Below are 17112 nucleotides of genomic sequence, written 5' to 3'. Positions count from 1 at the left end.
GCTTATGATTTTACAACTGGTTAAAAATTTTCTTGTTAAAAAATCAACTCACATAGTATGCAGACATTAACTGAGATAACTTTTCTATGAATAAGAAACCGCTGGTTTTGTTCAGTTACAGATGAATGTGAAAAAAAAGTTCAATTTAAGACTTAAATGTTGAATTAATACATTCCTCAATAAAAGCATAAGTGTATTCTAACTAACATACAAATAAGGTGATTATTTTTTCATACTGCTCTTCTTTATGCTTAACTGGAATTTTATTGCAGTTAAGTTTTTTGAATTCCCTTAGTCATGAATTCATCCAAGGGCAATTTTCTTCCCACTAAAACAGTGGTTCTTAACCTTCCTAATGCCGCGACCCTTTAATACACTTCCTCATGTTGTGGTGACCCCCAATTTCATTGTTACAAATTGAACAGAATTAAAACATTGTGATTATTCACAAAAACAATATGTAATTATATATTCAATATGTGTTTTCCGATGGTCTTAAGCGACCCCTGTGAAAGGGTCCTTCGACCCCCAAAAGGGTCGCGACCCACAGGTTGAGAACCTCCGCACTAAAAGAATAAAATGAAAAGTTACAGAAATTCTCATGCAAATGTGAAATAAAGCGTCCCCACCTTCTCCCAGTCAGTGTGCCCAGAAGGAGGGTCCAGGCCCAAAGACAGTCAAGGAGACGAAGGCTCCTCTTCTTCATCGCGGGCTTGTGCAGCTGGAAAGTAGAACAAGTAGAGATCAATGTCTCTTGTAAGAAACATCAGGTTATAACCACTAGGGCTGACTGAGGCAGTTCAGATGAATGCTTTGAAGTCAGGAAATGACCTCACTGGGCTATGACACCTCATTGGAAGCAATGGAAACCTGGACCTTCCATTCTCCACTGTCCCTTCCATTTCTCCATTCAGAAATGTATCAGTCTCTTAATTTCTCCTGTAAAAGAATACAAGTTGAAATGCTTTCAGGTTCCAATATTGCTTCCAATATTAGAACTGTGAGTTGTTTTTTCTCTCTAGGTTTTATACCCTCTAGAGTTTGCGTTACTCTCTTCTTGTTTTGTTTTGTTGTTGTTTTATTATCATCCGAGAAATCTGACCTTTCTGATTCGCGTACCTGCAACTGAACTATGCATTGAAATGTTTAAGCTGGTGTCTGTCACAGAAAAAGAATATTTGGGGACCGGAATGGGGAAGGTTAAAAGTCTTCATGACTGAATTCATCTTTGCATTCTGGATGCGCCTTGATTTCAGAAGCAACTGTACTTATCTTTAAAAAAAAAAAAAAAACAGCAACATACGAAACACACTGTTGAATGTCAAAGTCGTGCTTGTATTTTCTGCCTGTGATTGCCTTGTTAAATATGCTCACAGTGCTTCGGCGAGGCTCAGGGACACACTTTACAGTCAAACCATGTGCAGATCTCCCTCGCACACGCATACCACACTCACATCAGTGCGCGCAAACATGCCCACACATATCTTTCAAGCCCTCTCGTATTCTGCCAGGTTGCTGCTAGAAAATGTTTCATCTCCAACAGATGGAAGCTGAGTGCTTTGCTTTGCATAAATAAGGAACTCTTTTTTCTCTCCTAGGTAAAGTGTAATCAATCACCATCTGATTGTTGAATTTAGACTTCATAGTGGGATGCTAGAGACATGGAGTACGGAAGGCTTAGATATTCTTTTTTAAGTATAGGCTGTTTGTGGAGTCAATTTTTAAAAATCACTGCACTACCTAGTTAAAGAGCAGATAGGGCAACACTTGATTTAATGTGCTATAATTCATCCCAGTCATATTATGAGAAATGTTCAAGGTATTTGTTAGCACTTTCCTAAATGTATAACATATCTTTTAAAACCCATTTTTCACTAAGCACTCTATAATTTAATGCAGTATGCCTTTAAATACAGCTACCAAATGCTTTCCACACTCACTGGGATCATTTATATCAGCAAAAGCCATTACAAACAGGCATGTAAGCAATACAACATAATGTGTTTAGAGTGAAATGGTCTAGAGATAAGAACTGTGAGCTTCATAGTTTTTTTCACTTAATTTGCTGCCTGGCTCTGACACAGATGAGTTGTGTATGACAGGAAATATTAGATAAATTGTATTATGTTAAAATATTGCATCTAAATTACACGATTATAATTCACCCTTTTATGAATCTTTGACATCTGTTCTGAAGGAAAAACAGTTTCTCTTACCCTATGAATACTTGTTGGTTTTTATTTTTTAAAAAATTCCTGAAAGGGTAAATGAATCCAAACAAAACCCCAAGGCAAGGTACCATAGCTTTCTGTGCTCTAACATTTTGGAGAGAGGAAAACAAACCTACCATGGCACTTGAGTTGTTCAGTGAGAAAGTTTCTTGCAAATACAAGCATAATAGTTTAAAAGCAACGTTAAGCTGCCTCCTTCCCCCTTCTCCACCATCCACCTCCCCCCACCAAACACACACTCCAAACACCCACATTCCATGTCACCCATGTCTGTCCAGCGATAAGTTGAGTTTTTTGTGTGAGGAATACCAGAGACCCCTATGCCAGAGGGCATTTCAGCAGCGTGTCCACGGACAGGGGAGGAGAGGCATTTTTGCAGCTGGAATGGGAGGATGGCTTCCCGGCTAGGATGGACCATTGAGACCGGATTTCGGTCCCAGCCTTCTCAACTTTAGGCTTTGCCCACCGAAGCCCCTCCCCACCTCATCCCAACTCCCTCTTGGGGAGAAGGGGGTGGGAAGGAAAACAACAAAACAACAACGCGACCAAAACAACAGGTCACCACCCACCCTGTGGAATAAATTCTCATCTGCTTAAGAAAGGGGGAAAGAAAAGAAGAGAAACAGAGTAAAAAAAAAAATGCCCCTATATCGCTGCGGTTTTCAGCTCCAAAGCAAAACATGCCTTTATTCTACCTGCCAGGGGAGCGGGCTCGGTCCTGGTCCCCCTTGCTCCCGCGTCTGTGGGTAGCAGCCCAGTCTCCCCCGCCAGGCACAGCCGCGGTCCGAGCTCTGCGTGTCGTGGTTGGAAGCAGCACTTACCTCGGGCCCCCTGTGGGCACCGATCGCTCCAGACCCGGGCGGGCGAAGTGTCTGCGAGAGAAAACCGTGCGGAGCCGGGAGCAGCCGGAGTCAGGGGCGAGTCCGGAGGCGAGCGGAGGGGCGTCTGCGCCCAGCCTCTCACTCACTCGGTCTGAGCCATCATGGACTCTGCGTGCTCCTCTGCCGAGGATTTCACACCCAGATTGGCTCCCCCAAATCCAATCCGCGGCTCTACAACAAAAGATTTCTCTTTACCGAGACAGTAGTAATACGTCCCAGGGCAAACCGGATGTGAAATAGGCAGTGACTTCATGCCAGAGAGATTTTATTTTAGAAAGGAAGGTGGTACCAGTCTCTGGATCTGGAGACCAATCCGCCCATTTTTTTTTTTTTTTATATGCAGCACAATTTAACTTGCACCGCTTTGGCCCTAATCTCCTTCCCGGAGCTACAGACTCAGATCCTTCCACCACCCGATGGCTGCGAGCTTTCCCCGTTTGAGGGGAGTCCAGAGGGGGGAGGGAAGGGTAGACAGGGGGAGAGACCTGGGATCCACATTCAGAATTTTTTCCTCCCCACTTTCAATTTAGGAGCACGCGATGTTGATGTGCGCCCTTTAAAAACAAAGCTGATCAGGGCAACTGTTCGCCTGGGATCAAAATTGTCAGCAGTGCCTGCGGATGAATGAACGCGAGCCGCGAACAGGGAGACGCCGGGCTGCACATGTGGCGCACACTGCCCGCGCCTCCATCTCCCGCACACTCACTCCCACACACATGTCTGAGCGCCCGTCTTGCAGAGTCACGAATGGGGAGGAATGGCCGGGAGAGTTCTGGACAGCGGGGAACTGGCTACGGGGCTTGGAGAATCCTTTGCACTTACACAGGTTGTGAGCGCTTTCCAGCCCACCTCCATCTGTAGCTTAGAGGACAGGGAGAACACGCTCCGACCAGGTTTCTAACCTTTGGATGCAAGTGTTTGTTTACTTGGTGATGGGAGCAAACACGGGCTTCTTACATGTGAACGGTGCTGGGTCCCTAGGACGAGGAGTATTTAACTTTAAATGCATCGCCCAGATCCTGTCTAGGTTTGAGATTCCTATCTCCATTCCCAGAATCTTCCCTTTGCCTCCAATTCCATCATTCTAGGGATTAGGAAAACAAAAGGGAGAGGGGGAGGAGAGATGAACAAAAAGATGTTGAGAAGTCAGGACCAAGCCCACTTCTGCTGTTTACCCCTGCCCTCTTCTGCTACCCGCCCTGGTTGGTGGCTCTCCACCCACGAGGATTATGCATTTAGGGAAGGAGGGTGTGTTTCAATAGCAGTCTAACTAAATTTCCAAGGAGTCAGGGAAGGCTGTAGCTCTCTCCTTGGATTTTGTGAATGGGTGTTTGTAGTAGAGAGGAGATGGGTGCTGTCTTCCTGGGGTGCTTACTGAAGGGACCCAAAGCGCTGGGAGCTGTCCTTCAGCACTTTGGCCAGAACTAGGTAGAAAAGATGGGTGCCTGCAAGTAAGGCTGCTGGTAAATAAATTCTGAACTTGTAACTTTGGTGAGCTCCTAGCCATTTTTCCCCAAGAGGACTTCTAGCAAAGGAGATACTTCTGATAGGGGCAGGGCTTGGCTAAGCAAAGGAAACACCAGTCCATACCACGCATAGGTTTTGATTCTACAAGTGTTCCTTGGTTTTGTGCTGCAACAACAATCATCTTCCATGATGACAACTTAAGACAGATGACTGAGATGACAAGGAATATAGCATTGAAGACCACATTCACAGTTGGGTTTGGTTGTCTTCTGAGTTTTCAAAGGGAAATGTTAATGGGAAATTATTGCAGAAATAAATCTTTGAGGAAGGGAGAATTGAAGACCAGCTTATGATACCCTGTTTCTGGGCAGGAGTTGCCTACTCTGTTGAGACTTAACAAATGTTAATATATTCTTAAAGATGCCCATTAAAGAAACATCATAACTGCCCTATGTTAAATGACCCAATTTTTATTTAATTTGTTTGTCCGTTAATTTAGTTATTTGTTGAGCAGTTCTGAGACTAAAACTCACTTTAGTAAGGTTTGAAACCTGAGGTTAACAATAAGAAAACATTGAGTTTTTTACCTGATAATATATAATGCAATTCCATAGTTTTGTTTTGACTCAACAAAGACTGATAGTCCTAAAAATGTGATCTTTTAGTGTATTTTTCTCTAGGTGGAATTGTTGCAGCTTCTTTTACTCTCCTCTGAAAATTGAGAATAACTTTATTTCCTATACCTAATGAATGCAACCAAATCACTATACTGATTATGTTTTTATGAGCACAGCCACTGAAACTTGAACATTTGAACAGTAATCTCTCAGAAAAAATTCAATCACATCTTGCTTCAGACTGTAAGAGTCATGTAACTATCCAACAGGAATCAATTGCATAGCAATTCCATATATTTTCAAACAAGTATTAATAAATAACTATTGGGTATATCTTAAAATGTAGCACACATATGAAAATGAAAATGTCCATACTATTATTTTCTATTTCAAAAACTCAAAGGTAGTTTTTACTAGATGATTAATGTGTAATTTGTTTGGGGATATGTGTGTTTTTAATAAGTAAATTTAATAACTTGTGTGTGTTTAAAATTTGATAATTTGACCATTTGAAAAACAGCAATTGCAACTATAAGTTATGATTGTGTTTATTATTTCCCATCTAAGGTATTATTACCATTTGCACATAATACCAGAGAGAATAAAATATAAGAAATTAATGAAAGGAAATAATTTACTTTATATTGTCTTGTTAATTTAACCCTTTAGATAATTGTTGACATTATTTTTACTTTTTACCTAGCAGAATGAATCTCTTCAAAGTGTGTGTGAATCTGATAGAAGTTTTGAAATAACAATAACCATAATGTTCAATATTCTTAAAATGTTTACTTGGTGCCAAATAATATGCTCATTAGTTTGCATACATCCTGCCATTTAATTCTGAAAACATGACTGTGAGAGAGATTCTTAATATCCCCGTTTTACAAATTATTCAGTAAATTTTGAATTATAGAGAGCATGAGACGTGGCCAAGGTCCCACAGCTGGTGCATGTTCATGTTGGAATGCAAACCCAGATCTTCTGACTTCAAGGTTTATTCTCTTAACCACATGTCTATGTTACTTTATTTCCTTACTCTGTGGTAGGGAGCTCAAGTTAAAATCTACCTTATTTATCTTATGTCTATCATTGACCATCTTTATGTCTGTCACATAAAATATTCCTCTGAGTATCTTCAAAAACATTTATTCACACCAAGACTTTTTATTTCAATGACCTAGTACATCCAACTGCAATGTGATAGGCTTCCTTTAGTATTTCGGAGGCTTCTGCTCTTTTCCTCCTGCTTTATGGGGCCAGCTGCACAGGCCTTCCAAACAGGCACTAGTTCTGGGCGGAAGGGATCTGAGGTCAGACCTAGGACCAGGGATCCTGGGGAGGCCTAATAGCTCTATTTCTAGTGTTGCAGTCTGGTACATTTTGCTTTTTCTGTCAATTTTAAATGGCAGGGAGCCCTGACCTAATTGAAGAAGTGGCACTGATTCTTTTCAACAGGGATGTTTTTTACTTTTTTCAACTAAATGTGAACCCAAATGAGAGAAAAAAATAGAGTGCTCTCATTAATTCAGCATGGCTTTTTATCAAAATATATTGGAGTGAGGGAAAAGAAGATACAAGTAAAAATGATAAAATATCAAATAAGCTTCAGCTGAAATCTAGAATGAAGTGGCCATTTTCAATGTAATTGCATGGCTCAGCTATATACACTGAAATTATATTTTAATATTAGCATACTATGAAACGTGGTTATCAGTTTGCAACTGTAAGCATACAGGTTACAATTAAACATGACTTCCCAACATTTGTGTATATACAGTTAGATTTTATATAGAATATTTACACTCACTAAACTAGACCTTTTTTTTCTAATTTCCCACTATAAAATAAAAACCATCTTGTTAATGAACTATTCTAGCATATCCAAAGGGCTTGCCCTCTCTTTATAATTGGTATTGAAATAAAGGTTTGGTTTGGGGAAAGGAAAGGACTATGACGTAAGTAGTCGAGTAATTTTGAACCTTAACCTGGACACTTTTTTTCATCTGGATTACTTAGACAAATACTTTTGTCCAGGCTGGAAGGCTAGTTTAAGATCTCGGCATCCTGAGAGGCATGGTATCGTAAAAACAAAATCAGATTTCCCCCAAAATACTTAAGTCCTAAGTGTTTGGCCCTCTGAAGGGGCTTAGACATAGTTAGCCTCAACCACTCTGACCGAGCACAGAGACTGTGCGGTTTTTCCTGTGATCTTTGTAGAGGTAGCACCCAGGTTAGCCCGGCACAGTGAATGCTCATCTATGGACATATGTCTGACGTCACTGACACCTAATAGCTGTACTCGTATGTTACTGACATTTTCTGAAGCTCATTTTCTGAAGATTTAAAATGAGCTAACAGTACCTCCTTAGCTGGTGATGGCATAATATGGGAAAAAGTAATCCTCTTGCATAGCTCCTTAGAGGTATCCAGTGAATGCCATTTTCCTTCTCTTTTATCTGAACATAGAGTCATTATTTTTTAGCATTTTGGTGCATTGTCAATAGTATGCTCATGTAACTCATAATAGTGATTATATTGTCCATATTTTACATAAGATTTAACTGAAACATAAAATATTCAGTTATCAGACAAGGTTCTATGACAAGCTAACTCCCACGCCACTTTAATCCTAGACCTGTGTTTTTATTTATAAGGTATTCAAAGAAAAAGAACACTTTTCACTACACCTGCCCTAGGCATAGAGTATTTTACACATACCCCAAACCAGGGAGATTTGAGGAGCCTACGCTTCATGGTAGATCCAACCACAGCATGTGTTCACACCACAGCTACTACAGCCAGTCATGGATTCCCCCAGAGTACATTTTACATTATTTTTCCATAAGATCTAAGGACCCAACCAATATATATAAAATCATATAGTCATATAAATAGGACACTATTTAATTTTCTTTTGTGGCAGCTTTCATTTATTAGCAACTCATGTGTAACCCAGATTCACCCATTTTCCTTCAAAGTCTTCTCACTTTGTCAAGACCCATCAACCCAAGCAGGAAAATACAGATTTATTCAGAGTTAAGAGGAATTATAATATGCTGATAGTTGAAAGATATTATATATTTTAAAATATCAAATAAAATATAAAATATCAATAATTTTACCCAGTCAGTGTGGATCAGTGGTTGAGCATTGAGCCATAAACCAAGAGGTCACTGGTTTGATTCCTGGCCAGAACACATCCTTGGGTTGCAGGCTTGAGCCCCAGTAGGGGGCATGCAAGGGCAGCCAACCAGTGATTTTCTCTCATCATTGATGTTTCTATCTCTTGTCCTCTCTCTTTTTCTCTGAAATCAATAAAAATATAACAATATCAATAATTTCCAAAATGACTGTAGATACCATTTGCATCTTGAAGAATATAATATAAGTCAGGAGGGCATAAGGAAGAAGATTGTTAATTAAAATGTTAAAATTTTAGATTCAATATTTGTAGATGTTATATCCTATATAAGTTAACAGAGGAAGCATGTACTCTATTTTTGTGGAGAAATGAAGATATTCAGGATATGTGCGTGTGTGTGTGTGTGTGTGTGTGTGTGTACACACACTATGTATATATACATAGTTTATACTCCTTTAAACCATTAGAATCCTTATCTACCCCTGTTTTTCTTTATTAAGGTGAACATAATGAATAGATATTTAATCAGTATCATTTATTGTTTAGCATGCAGACTGAAAAATAAAGATCTGAGTTGGGGTCTCAACTTAGAGAGATTACTTATCAGAAATAATAATAATAATAATAATAAATAGGCATGTTGATACTCAGAAACTACATTTAGTTTATACAGAGCCTTCTGGCATGATTAGGCCTATGCCTTGTTTAGAATACAGTGGGGCCTTGACTTACAAGTTTAATTCATTCCGTGATGGAGCTTGTAACTCAAATTACTCGTATGTCAAATCAATTGTGAACGAGTGAGACACGTGGTGCTGGGCTGATGTTGTGGCGTTCACTGTGACGTTTGCTGCACCAACTAGCGGTGGGGTATCTGAAGCTGGCTCGTAACCCGAATTGTAGCTAGCACCTCAAAGCAAAAAAATCGGCCGAGAGATGGCTCATATCTCGAAAAACTCGTTAGTTGGGACACTCATAAGTCAAGGCCCCACTGTATTGAGGATTTTAATGTGGCTTAATTATCCTGTTGGGCAGCTGCGTTTACGTATTTGTTTGAATTTGTAAAACACAAAAAGTGACACAAACAGTAAAGCAGCATTTAAAAAATCATTCAGCCTTCCCTGAATGGCTGTAGTATTTGTGGAAAGGATATGAAATGGAAGGATTTACTCGAACAAAGATCAAGAATTAAGACACTAATGCCCCATCTGTTCAATAGTTTCCAATTCTTGGTGTTTACAATAATTGTGTTCTGTGGAATAAAATGAAAATGAGTTTGTGGATGTGGATGCATTTTTATTATGATTATTTATAAATATATTTAAATATGACTAATTTCCTTGTGTTAAATGTAGGAAATAGAACTAATTCAATTTTTTTAAACTATAATTTAAAACTAAAAAAAAATCTCTTAACCTAACCCATTTCCAATTTTGATTTTAATAACATTCACTAAGACTTTTATTAGAGAAAATTTTACAGCCTCCATTTTAATTACATTTGTGAGATTAGGCATGGGTAGGGAGGAACTGAAGAATTTTAAAGATGAGTGATGATCACTTTTGAGGAATTTTATTTATGAAACTAGAAGCCCGTACCAATCTTCGAAATATAGACTTTCTCCCATGAGAACTTAAGGTCTGGGCCAGAAAGCACTGCAATGGATGAGTAAATTGGTACAATGTAAGAAACTATATAGCACAGAACCAACTTAACATACAGAATCAAGATGACAAAGATATATTTAGGTGTCCTACACTTCGATGCTTCTAAGATGACAGTGCTTAGTTGCCTTGGGAAGATGTAAAGGTGTAATTTTGAAGGCAATTGAGTGGGCTTACTGTTTGTCACTACTCATATTTCGTGTTAGAATTTAAACATAAAGTAGACAATTTTAAATTTTCATTTAAGGAGATGAGAGAATGAACTCCAAAATACTGTTTCTTCCCCATACAAAAGGGATTATCTCCTATTTGACACCTATAATATAACAGACACTGTAGTGTGTGTGCGTGTTTTTTACATAACTTTTGCAATTGCATTCTCAAAATAATGCTGTTTACAGATAGAGAACCTAGGTTCAAAACAAATAAGAGATTTTCTCAGAGACACACGGCTTATAAATCAGCCTTGATTTGAACCTAGGCATAGATCTTGTAGCTTCAAAAACTTGTGATTATAAGGCAATGAATGTAAATCTCTCCCATGTAGGGTGGGAGAAGCACTGTTATGAGAGACTGATGAAAACAGTTCTGGTCACATAGTTATACAATGAAATGCAGTTATTATGAATTAGACAATGTTTAATGATTAGTTTAGGTCAGTGATGGCGAACCTATGGCACACATTTCAGTGGTGACACGCGAACTTATTTTTTTGGTTGATTTTTCTTTGTTAAATGGCATTTAAATATATAAAATAAATATCAAAAATATAAGTCTTTGTTTTACTATGGTTGCAAATATCAAAAAATTCTATAGGTGACATGGCACCAGAGTCAAGTTAGGGTTTTTCAAAATGCTGATACGCCGAGCTCAAAAGGTTCGCCATCACTAGTATAGGTAATCAGAGTAACACACTTAAGAAACAGAATTTGGAGTCAGATATTTTCTTTTTCTGGCAATTACTTACTGTTTGGCCACCTAACTGTCCTGAGCTTCAGTTTCATTATTTTTCATAGAGGACTAATAATTTAATTTTACATAGGATATTAATGAGCTATTACTTGCATAGTAGATAATATATTAAAATATATCCATCAATTGATAACTATGTAATTATTTTTTTAAATATATTTTATTGATTTTTTACAAAGGAAGGGAGAGAGATAGAGAGTTAGAAACATCGATGAGAGAGAAACATCGATCAGCTGCCTCCTGCACATCTCCTACTGGGGATGTGCCCGCAACCCAGATACATGCCCTTGACCGGAATCGAACCTGGGACCTTTCAGTCCGCAAGCCGATGCTCTATCCACTGAGCCAAACCGGTTTCGGCTATAGTAATTATTAATATAATCTTTACATTGTAACGGTCTATGAAAACATATAACTTTTCCTAGAACATTTCTTAGCTCTACAAATTTTAAAATTAAGTTTTTGTACATCGCAACCAATTATGTTGTGGCTTTGCAGTTGAACCAACTCACTTAGCCAAAATTTATCAAATACCAGGCAGACTATTTGGTTCTTTTGATCATATAGTTATAGTCTTAATCAATAAAACTTTGGCCTTTGCAAAGAAAGTGAGTTCATTATTTCACAGAAATTCAACTTAGCAGGTTGTAGGACATAAAACATAAAATGTTTAAGGCTGAAGCAACTGCAAGACTCAATCATAACCCTACGACAAGAGGCAAGAAATTCTGTCTCCATCCAACTTCTGCTCAGCTATTTTGGCATTAAGACAGTATGTTAAATGAAAATATAGGATAACTTAATATTGAAATAAGACTGCCATAGACCAATTCCAGCATGTCATAATTTCAAGAGTTTCATCAAAAGGTTGATGAGACTTGGGGACTCAACAGGGTTGAGTCACACATGTAGTCACCTGTTGGGAATGGCTAAAGGCATTTCCCCAAACCTGAATAGGAAACTGATTGTGGCTGCCAGACAGCTAAAAGGCATCTTAATCTACATGTTATTGCCTCCTACTGGCCAAACACCTGAAAAGCCTGCAGGCTAATTCCCCCATTCTGACAATGGACTCTGTACTAAACCCTGACCCTTTGAAGTGTATATCTCTGCCTCGCCCGCAGGACAAGTTGTGTTAATTAAAAGCATGGGGTCCTGGGGACAGAGAGAACCTAAGACCTTAGACTTAAGATCTTGGATCTTAGCTCCTTTAGCTAAGCTCCTCTCACCCCCAATGTCTTTCAAAATTATATTTCGTCTCCAGATTCTTTATTAGTCTCTGGATTCCTATTAAATCTACGCACAGCCCCTTCTCCAGATTCCTGAACCCTTCTTGATGCTGGGACAAGATCAGACAAAGTGGAATATAAACTAAATAGGATGAAAATTAATGAATAAAGAGTTTAAGGAAAATACCTACTCTTGCTATGTCTTACCCCTTTCTGACAATTGGAGTAGATATTGCTAAAGGAGGAAGCAGTTCAGAAACTCTAAAGAGGAGCATTGAAAGACAAGGCATTATTATGGTTTCAGCAAATTCTGAAATTGAAAAGCCACTTTTCCTGGACAGAGAACAAATCAGGGAGAAGCCTTGTGGAGATCCATTTTTACACAGTGCTTTTTCTTTTATTTACTCGTGTGAGAATACCGTAGCAGGGAAGTTCATTCCATGATGAACCAAGTGAATCATACCAATGTTCTGAAATGCAAATTAAACACAAATGTCAGCCCTTATTAAATTGAAAATCATACAAAACATTCTGTTTTGTTTTATGAATCTTTAATAGAACAATTTGAGTGTGCTTACATTTCTTCTACACTATCAAAGTGGAATACAGCCAGAATTTAGAAACACTGTCTGAAAAGCAGCTTAACTATACTAATGTTCTGTTCTTATCCTTCGTTATTAGTGCTGTGAACCATGTTAAAATACTAAAGTTACTTTTTGGGTGACCTTGAGAGACTCCATACCTCTAGGAAAACTAGCTATTTCAGGAATTGAACTATCCTAAGTTAGTCTGACAGCCATATGTTTAAATCATGATTTCAGCGCCTGGAGAAAGTTTTGTCAGGCTCCCAAGCAAGTCAGCAAATTCAGGAGAATTGCCCTGTGGCTTAAAAAGAACATGTTTGGGGAAGGTCAGTCAAGGTTCAGAAAGCTTTGGCTTAAGGGGAACACAAATACAAGCCCTATTCTCAGACAGAACAGCATCTATCTCATATATAAGTATATATACATATATATATATATATACTTATGGAACGCTCCATAAATTATGAAAAAAAAATCCATTACAAAATGTGGCCTCCTCTCCTCACATCTCCTAAAATCAATGTGTAATTTGGCCCAGAGCGACATATAAGAACAAAAGAAAATAAAAATAAAAATAGAAGAGCTTATGAGGCACCAGGAAAATGTAAGAAGGGAAAAAGAAAAACACATTTCAGGACTAAATTTGTTTAAACCTTACAGTAACTTCTGAACTATAATGCATGGGCACAGGTAGGAGAAAGTGTAAGATTTGAAATTGTAGTCCCAAATTTTATTATCATACTTCACTTTGAAATATCATTCTTAGGCTAAAGTTGCTAAAATCACTTACACTTTGAAACACATTGATTAAGACATAAAGTCAAGTATAGTCTTCACAGCTGAACACATCAAATATGGAAAAATAAAAATTTTTATGAAATCTAAAGACATGACTCTTGGACAATATTAAGGAGTTATTTGTTCTTGTCACTGTTATTTGAGGAGGCCTCAGTAACCATGCTTTGTTCAGATCATTATTTCTGTCCAGTTTCCAATTCAAAATCCAAATTTGAGATTCTCTCATTTAACAGCATTCTCTAACTCTATCAGGGCCACACCGTGCTCAAGGCTTGGGTTTCACTTTCCTATGTCCATTTGCAGAATTCATATCTGTATTTATTTCTGCTTTGGAATTTCAAAAATTTATTTCATATAAAATCTTTACAAATATGGTGAATAATGTGCTCAGATTAATTTTTTAGAACTGGTTACTGGACATCAATTAAGATGTCCTTCTGAAGGAAGAAATGTGAACAAAGACATAAAAAAATGGGGGTGAGGGAACCTAGGCATGAGGATTGTTCTACCAGATGTAAAAATATACTTGAAGAAACTATAATAAATAGACTCAGTAGTTCTGGTCCAGAAATACCTGTACAGATATAAAAGCAATGAAGCGCCTAGAAACAGATCCATGCATATATAAGGAATTTTACAAGAAAAGGTGGAATTCCAAATCATTGTGAAGTAACTTTTATTGAATACATGGAACAGGACATTGAGTCGTACATTAAAAGAGAACTAAACAAATGAATAAAAACCCTTAAAATTAGATGTGAACTTCCACATATAAATAAAAATGGATTCCTGGTAAAGAAAGAAATCTTTTAAAACTACTATATATCAACTATTTCAATACTAAAAGACAAACAGCTCACAGAAAAATGGGTAAAGAGGATGAAATGGTACATTTATAAGGAGATTCTGCTAATAGAAACATGAGAGCAGGCATTAAACTCTAATTGTGATCAAGTAAATGCTAACTAAGACAATGTAGTGTCATGGTAATCAAATAAAGAATTTACTTTTTATTGAATGTATAGGTTGCAAGCGTACAACTCAATAAACATCTTCTGCACAGTGCACCACGGCCCCAAGCAAAGTCTCTTTCCATCCCCGTTTTCTCCCCCTTTGCCCACCTCCACCTAACTCCACACCTCTTTGCCCCTGTCTATCAGTACACTGTTATCTCTGTCTTTTTGTTTAATCCTTTCACCTTCTTTCATCAGGTCCCCCAGCCTCCTTCATCTCTGACAACTGTCAATCTGTTCCATGTATCCATGCCACTGTTTCTCTTTTGTTAGTTTATTTTATTTAATGTTCATCTCAGCTGCTGGTAATAAAATTGGTAACAATCTGTTAGTATATATCAAATGATAAATATATACAAAATTTCAATTTGTAATTCTATTTGTAGGAGTTCATTCTGTAGATATTTTAATGCAAATAGGGAAGGGTATATATAGTTGAAGTTTTAATGTAGAATCAACTATCTGTAAATGCCTCTAAAATTAGAAGCATCTTAAAACTTCAAAACTAGAAGAGTAGGTGAATAAATTTTGGTATACTTACACATATAATTATGTGTACGTAGTGTTTTAAAAACATATCCATTGACACAAGAAGGTACTTGCAATGTATTGCTCAATCAGAAAGCAAACATCTAAACAGTATGATCTCTCTGGTAACCACCATACTATTGTCTGTGTCTGTGAGGTTTTGTTTGTCTGTTTTTCTTGTGTTTTTTTTTTCCTTTATTGATTAAGGTATTACATATGTCCTTATCCCCCCATTGCTCCACCCTCACCCCCACTCATGTCCTCACTCCCCTGGTGTCTGTGTCCATTGGTTAGTCAGGAGAGCATTATGCTAAGCGAAATAAGCCAGTCAGAGAAAGACAAATATCACATGATCTCACTCATTTATGAAATATAATGAAAATCATAAATGATGTTTTGTTATTTGGGGGTTGGGGCAGTAAAGGATAATGGAAGTCAAATATATGGTAATGGAAGAAGATTTGACTTTGGGTAGTGGGCCCACAATACAAGACACGGATGATGTAATACAGAATTGTACACTTGAAACCTATATAATTTTATTAACCAGTCACCCCTAAACATAGATCACACCTTTCTATTTCATCCTTTCCATATAATATAATTTTTTAGTGTGTTTGCACCTCTTTTGTAAAAGTGTTTATAAAAGAGTAACAAAGAGAAAAAAAGCAAAGGATTTTATTTTGATTCCTGGATATAGAAGAAAGGAATCAGTGACACTGGAGTTCAGCTAAAACCTCAGAAGTCTGGCTCTCGGTTTACAGAGCCAGGTTTGTTGTTATAATTATCACCCAGGAAGAGTTGGAGTCTCAGAATTGCTGAGATTTCATTCACTTCTCTCGGAAGTCGAGGAGGAAGTGGCAGCATAGTGCTAGAAGCTCATACTCACCTTCCCCATCTTCCTAATTATAAAGTCCTCCAGGAGTAACACTTCTCTTCAGAAATGAGACACTCAGTTCAGAATCTTAGGCACTGCTCCAAACAAGGGGCATATAGGTTTACCATAAACTCAATAACAAATGATTGAAAAATAGAGGCTTTCAATCAACTGAGCAGACATGGTTGAGTATGAAAAACTCCCTGGTGCATGCTATAAATACCAGATCATTTTCACAGTATTATCCAGAGTGAAGGCTTACAGCCACTTTGTGTGTGTGTGTGTCTGTGTGTGTGTGAGTGCGCGCGCGCGCGCTTTCAGGCAGAATTCATTTTGTGCTTGCTAAAAACCCTAGGGAGCATATGTTTAAGTATGTTAGCACCTCATTGATGGGAGCCAAAGTTTTCCACCTACTTCTCTGTCTATAGACTTTGGAACTCTTCACCAATCATATAATTCTCATAGCCTATTGTTAAGTGAATCTGCTCTTAAGTTTTGTTTTTCAGTTTTGCACAACAGTTGTGTAAGCAAACAGCTATAAGACCCTATCAAGCATGATGTTTTCTCTCATTTGGAAGCTTGTGGTTGGTGTCTGTGTGTTTGTGTTTCCTTCAACATGGCCTCAGCTAGGAGAATAAGTTTTAAAACAGGGAGTAAATTTAAGCCCTCACCAAGTGGCTCAGTTGGCTGGAGCTTCATCCCATCCACCAAAAGGTTTCAGGCTCAATATCCAATCAGGGCACATACCCAGGTTGTGGGTTTGATCCCAGGTTGGGGCACATACAGAGGTAACCGATCAATGTTTTTGTCTCACATCAATGGTTCTCTCATTCTTTCTAGTTAATAAAAACATATCCTTGGGTGAGGATTTAAAAACAAACAAACAGGGACTAAATTTAAATGTCTCAAGTTCCCCTGTCTTCATCCCTAAAAAATATGCCATCATACATTCACTGTATATGAAGGCATTTTACAAAAGCACAGTTAACCCTCCTGATCAAGAAAAAAGTATAATTTTTATCATTTGGACAAGGAAAGACAACAATTTTTCCACGTCTGAATATACATTGCAATTTGGGCATCTATTTTCCATAAGAAAAGCCCAG

General features: G+C 37.9%; 1 protein-coding gene across 2 annotated transcripts in view; it reads right to left on the bottom strand.

Moving 5' to 3' along the window:
• Nucleotides 1-3751, bottom strand: part of GABRA1 (gamma-aminobutyric acid type A receptor alpha1 subunit) — a 63799-nt gene extending 60048 nt beyond the window's left edge. The window contains exons 1-2 of one of the 2 annotated variants that reach the window (XM_006766323.2): nucleotides 3053-3751; nucleotides 630-721 (exon numbers count right to left, since the gene is read on the bottom strand). In XM_006766323.2, coding sequence (XP_006766386.1) covers nucleotides 630-706 — 77 coding nt within the window. In that variant the 5' untranslated portion in view covers nucleotides 707-721; nucleotides 3053-3751. Of the gene's footprint in view, nucleotides 1-629; nucleotides 722-2926; nucleotides 3028-3052 lie in introns of those variants that run through there. The other variant, XM_006766324.2, reaches the window with a different exon arrangement.
• Between the last annotated feature and the right edge of the window lie 13361 nt (nucleotides 3752-17112).

The sequence above is a fragment of the Myotis davidii genome, unplaced genomic scaffold (genome assembly GCF_000327345.1).
Source record: "Myotis davidii unplaced genomic scaffold, ASM32734v1 scaffold18, whole genome shotgun sequence".
NCBI classification, from domain to species: domain Eukaryota; kingdom Metazoa; phylum Chordata; class Mammalia; order Chiroptera; family Vespertilionidae; genus Myotis; species Myotis davidii.
This window is presented reverse-complemented; position numbering and strand designations above follow the sequence as displayed.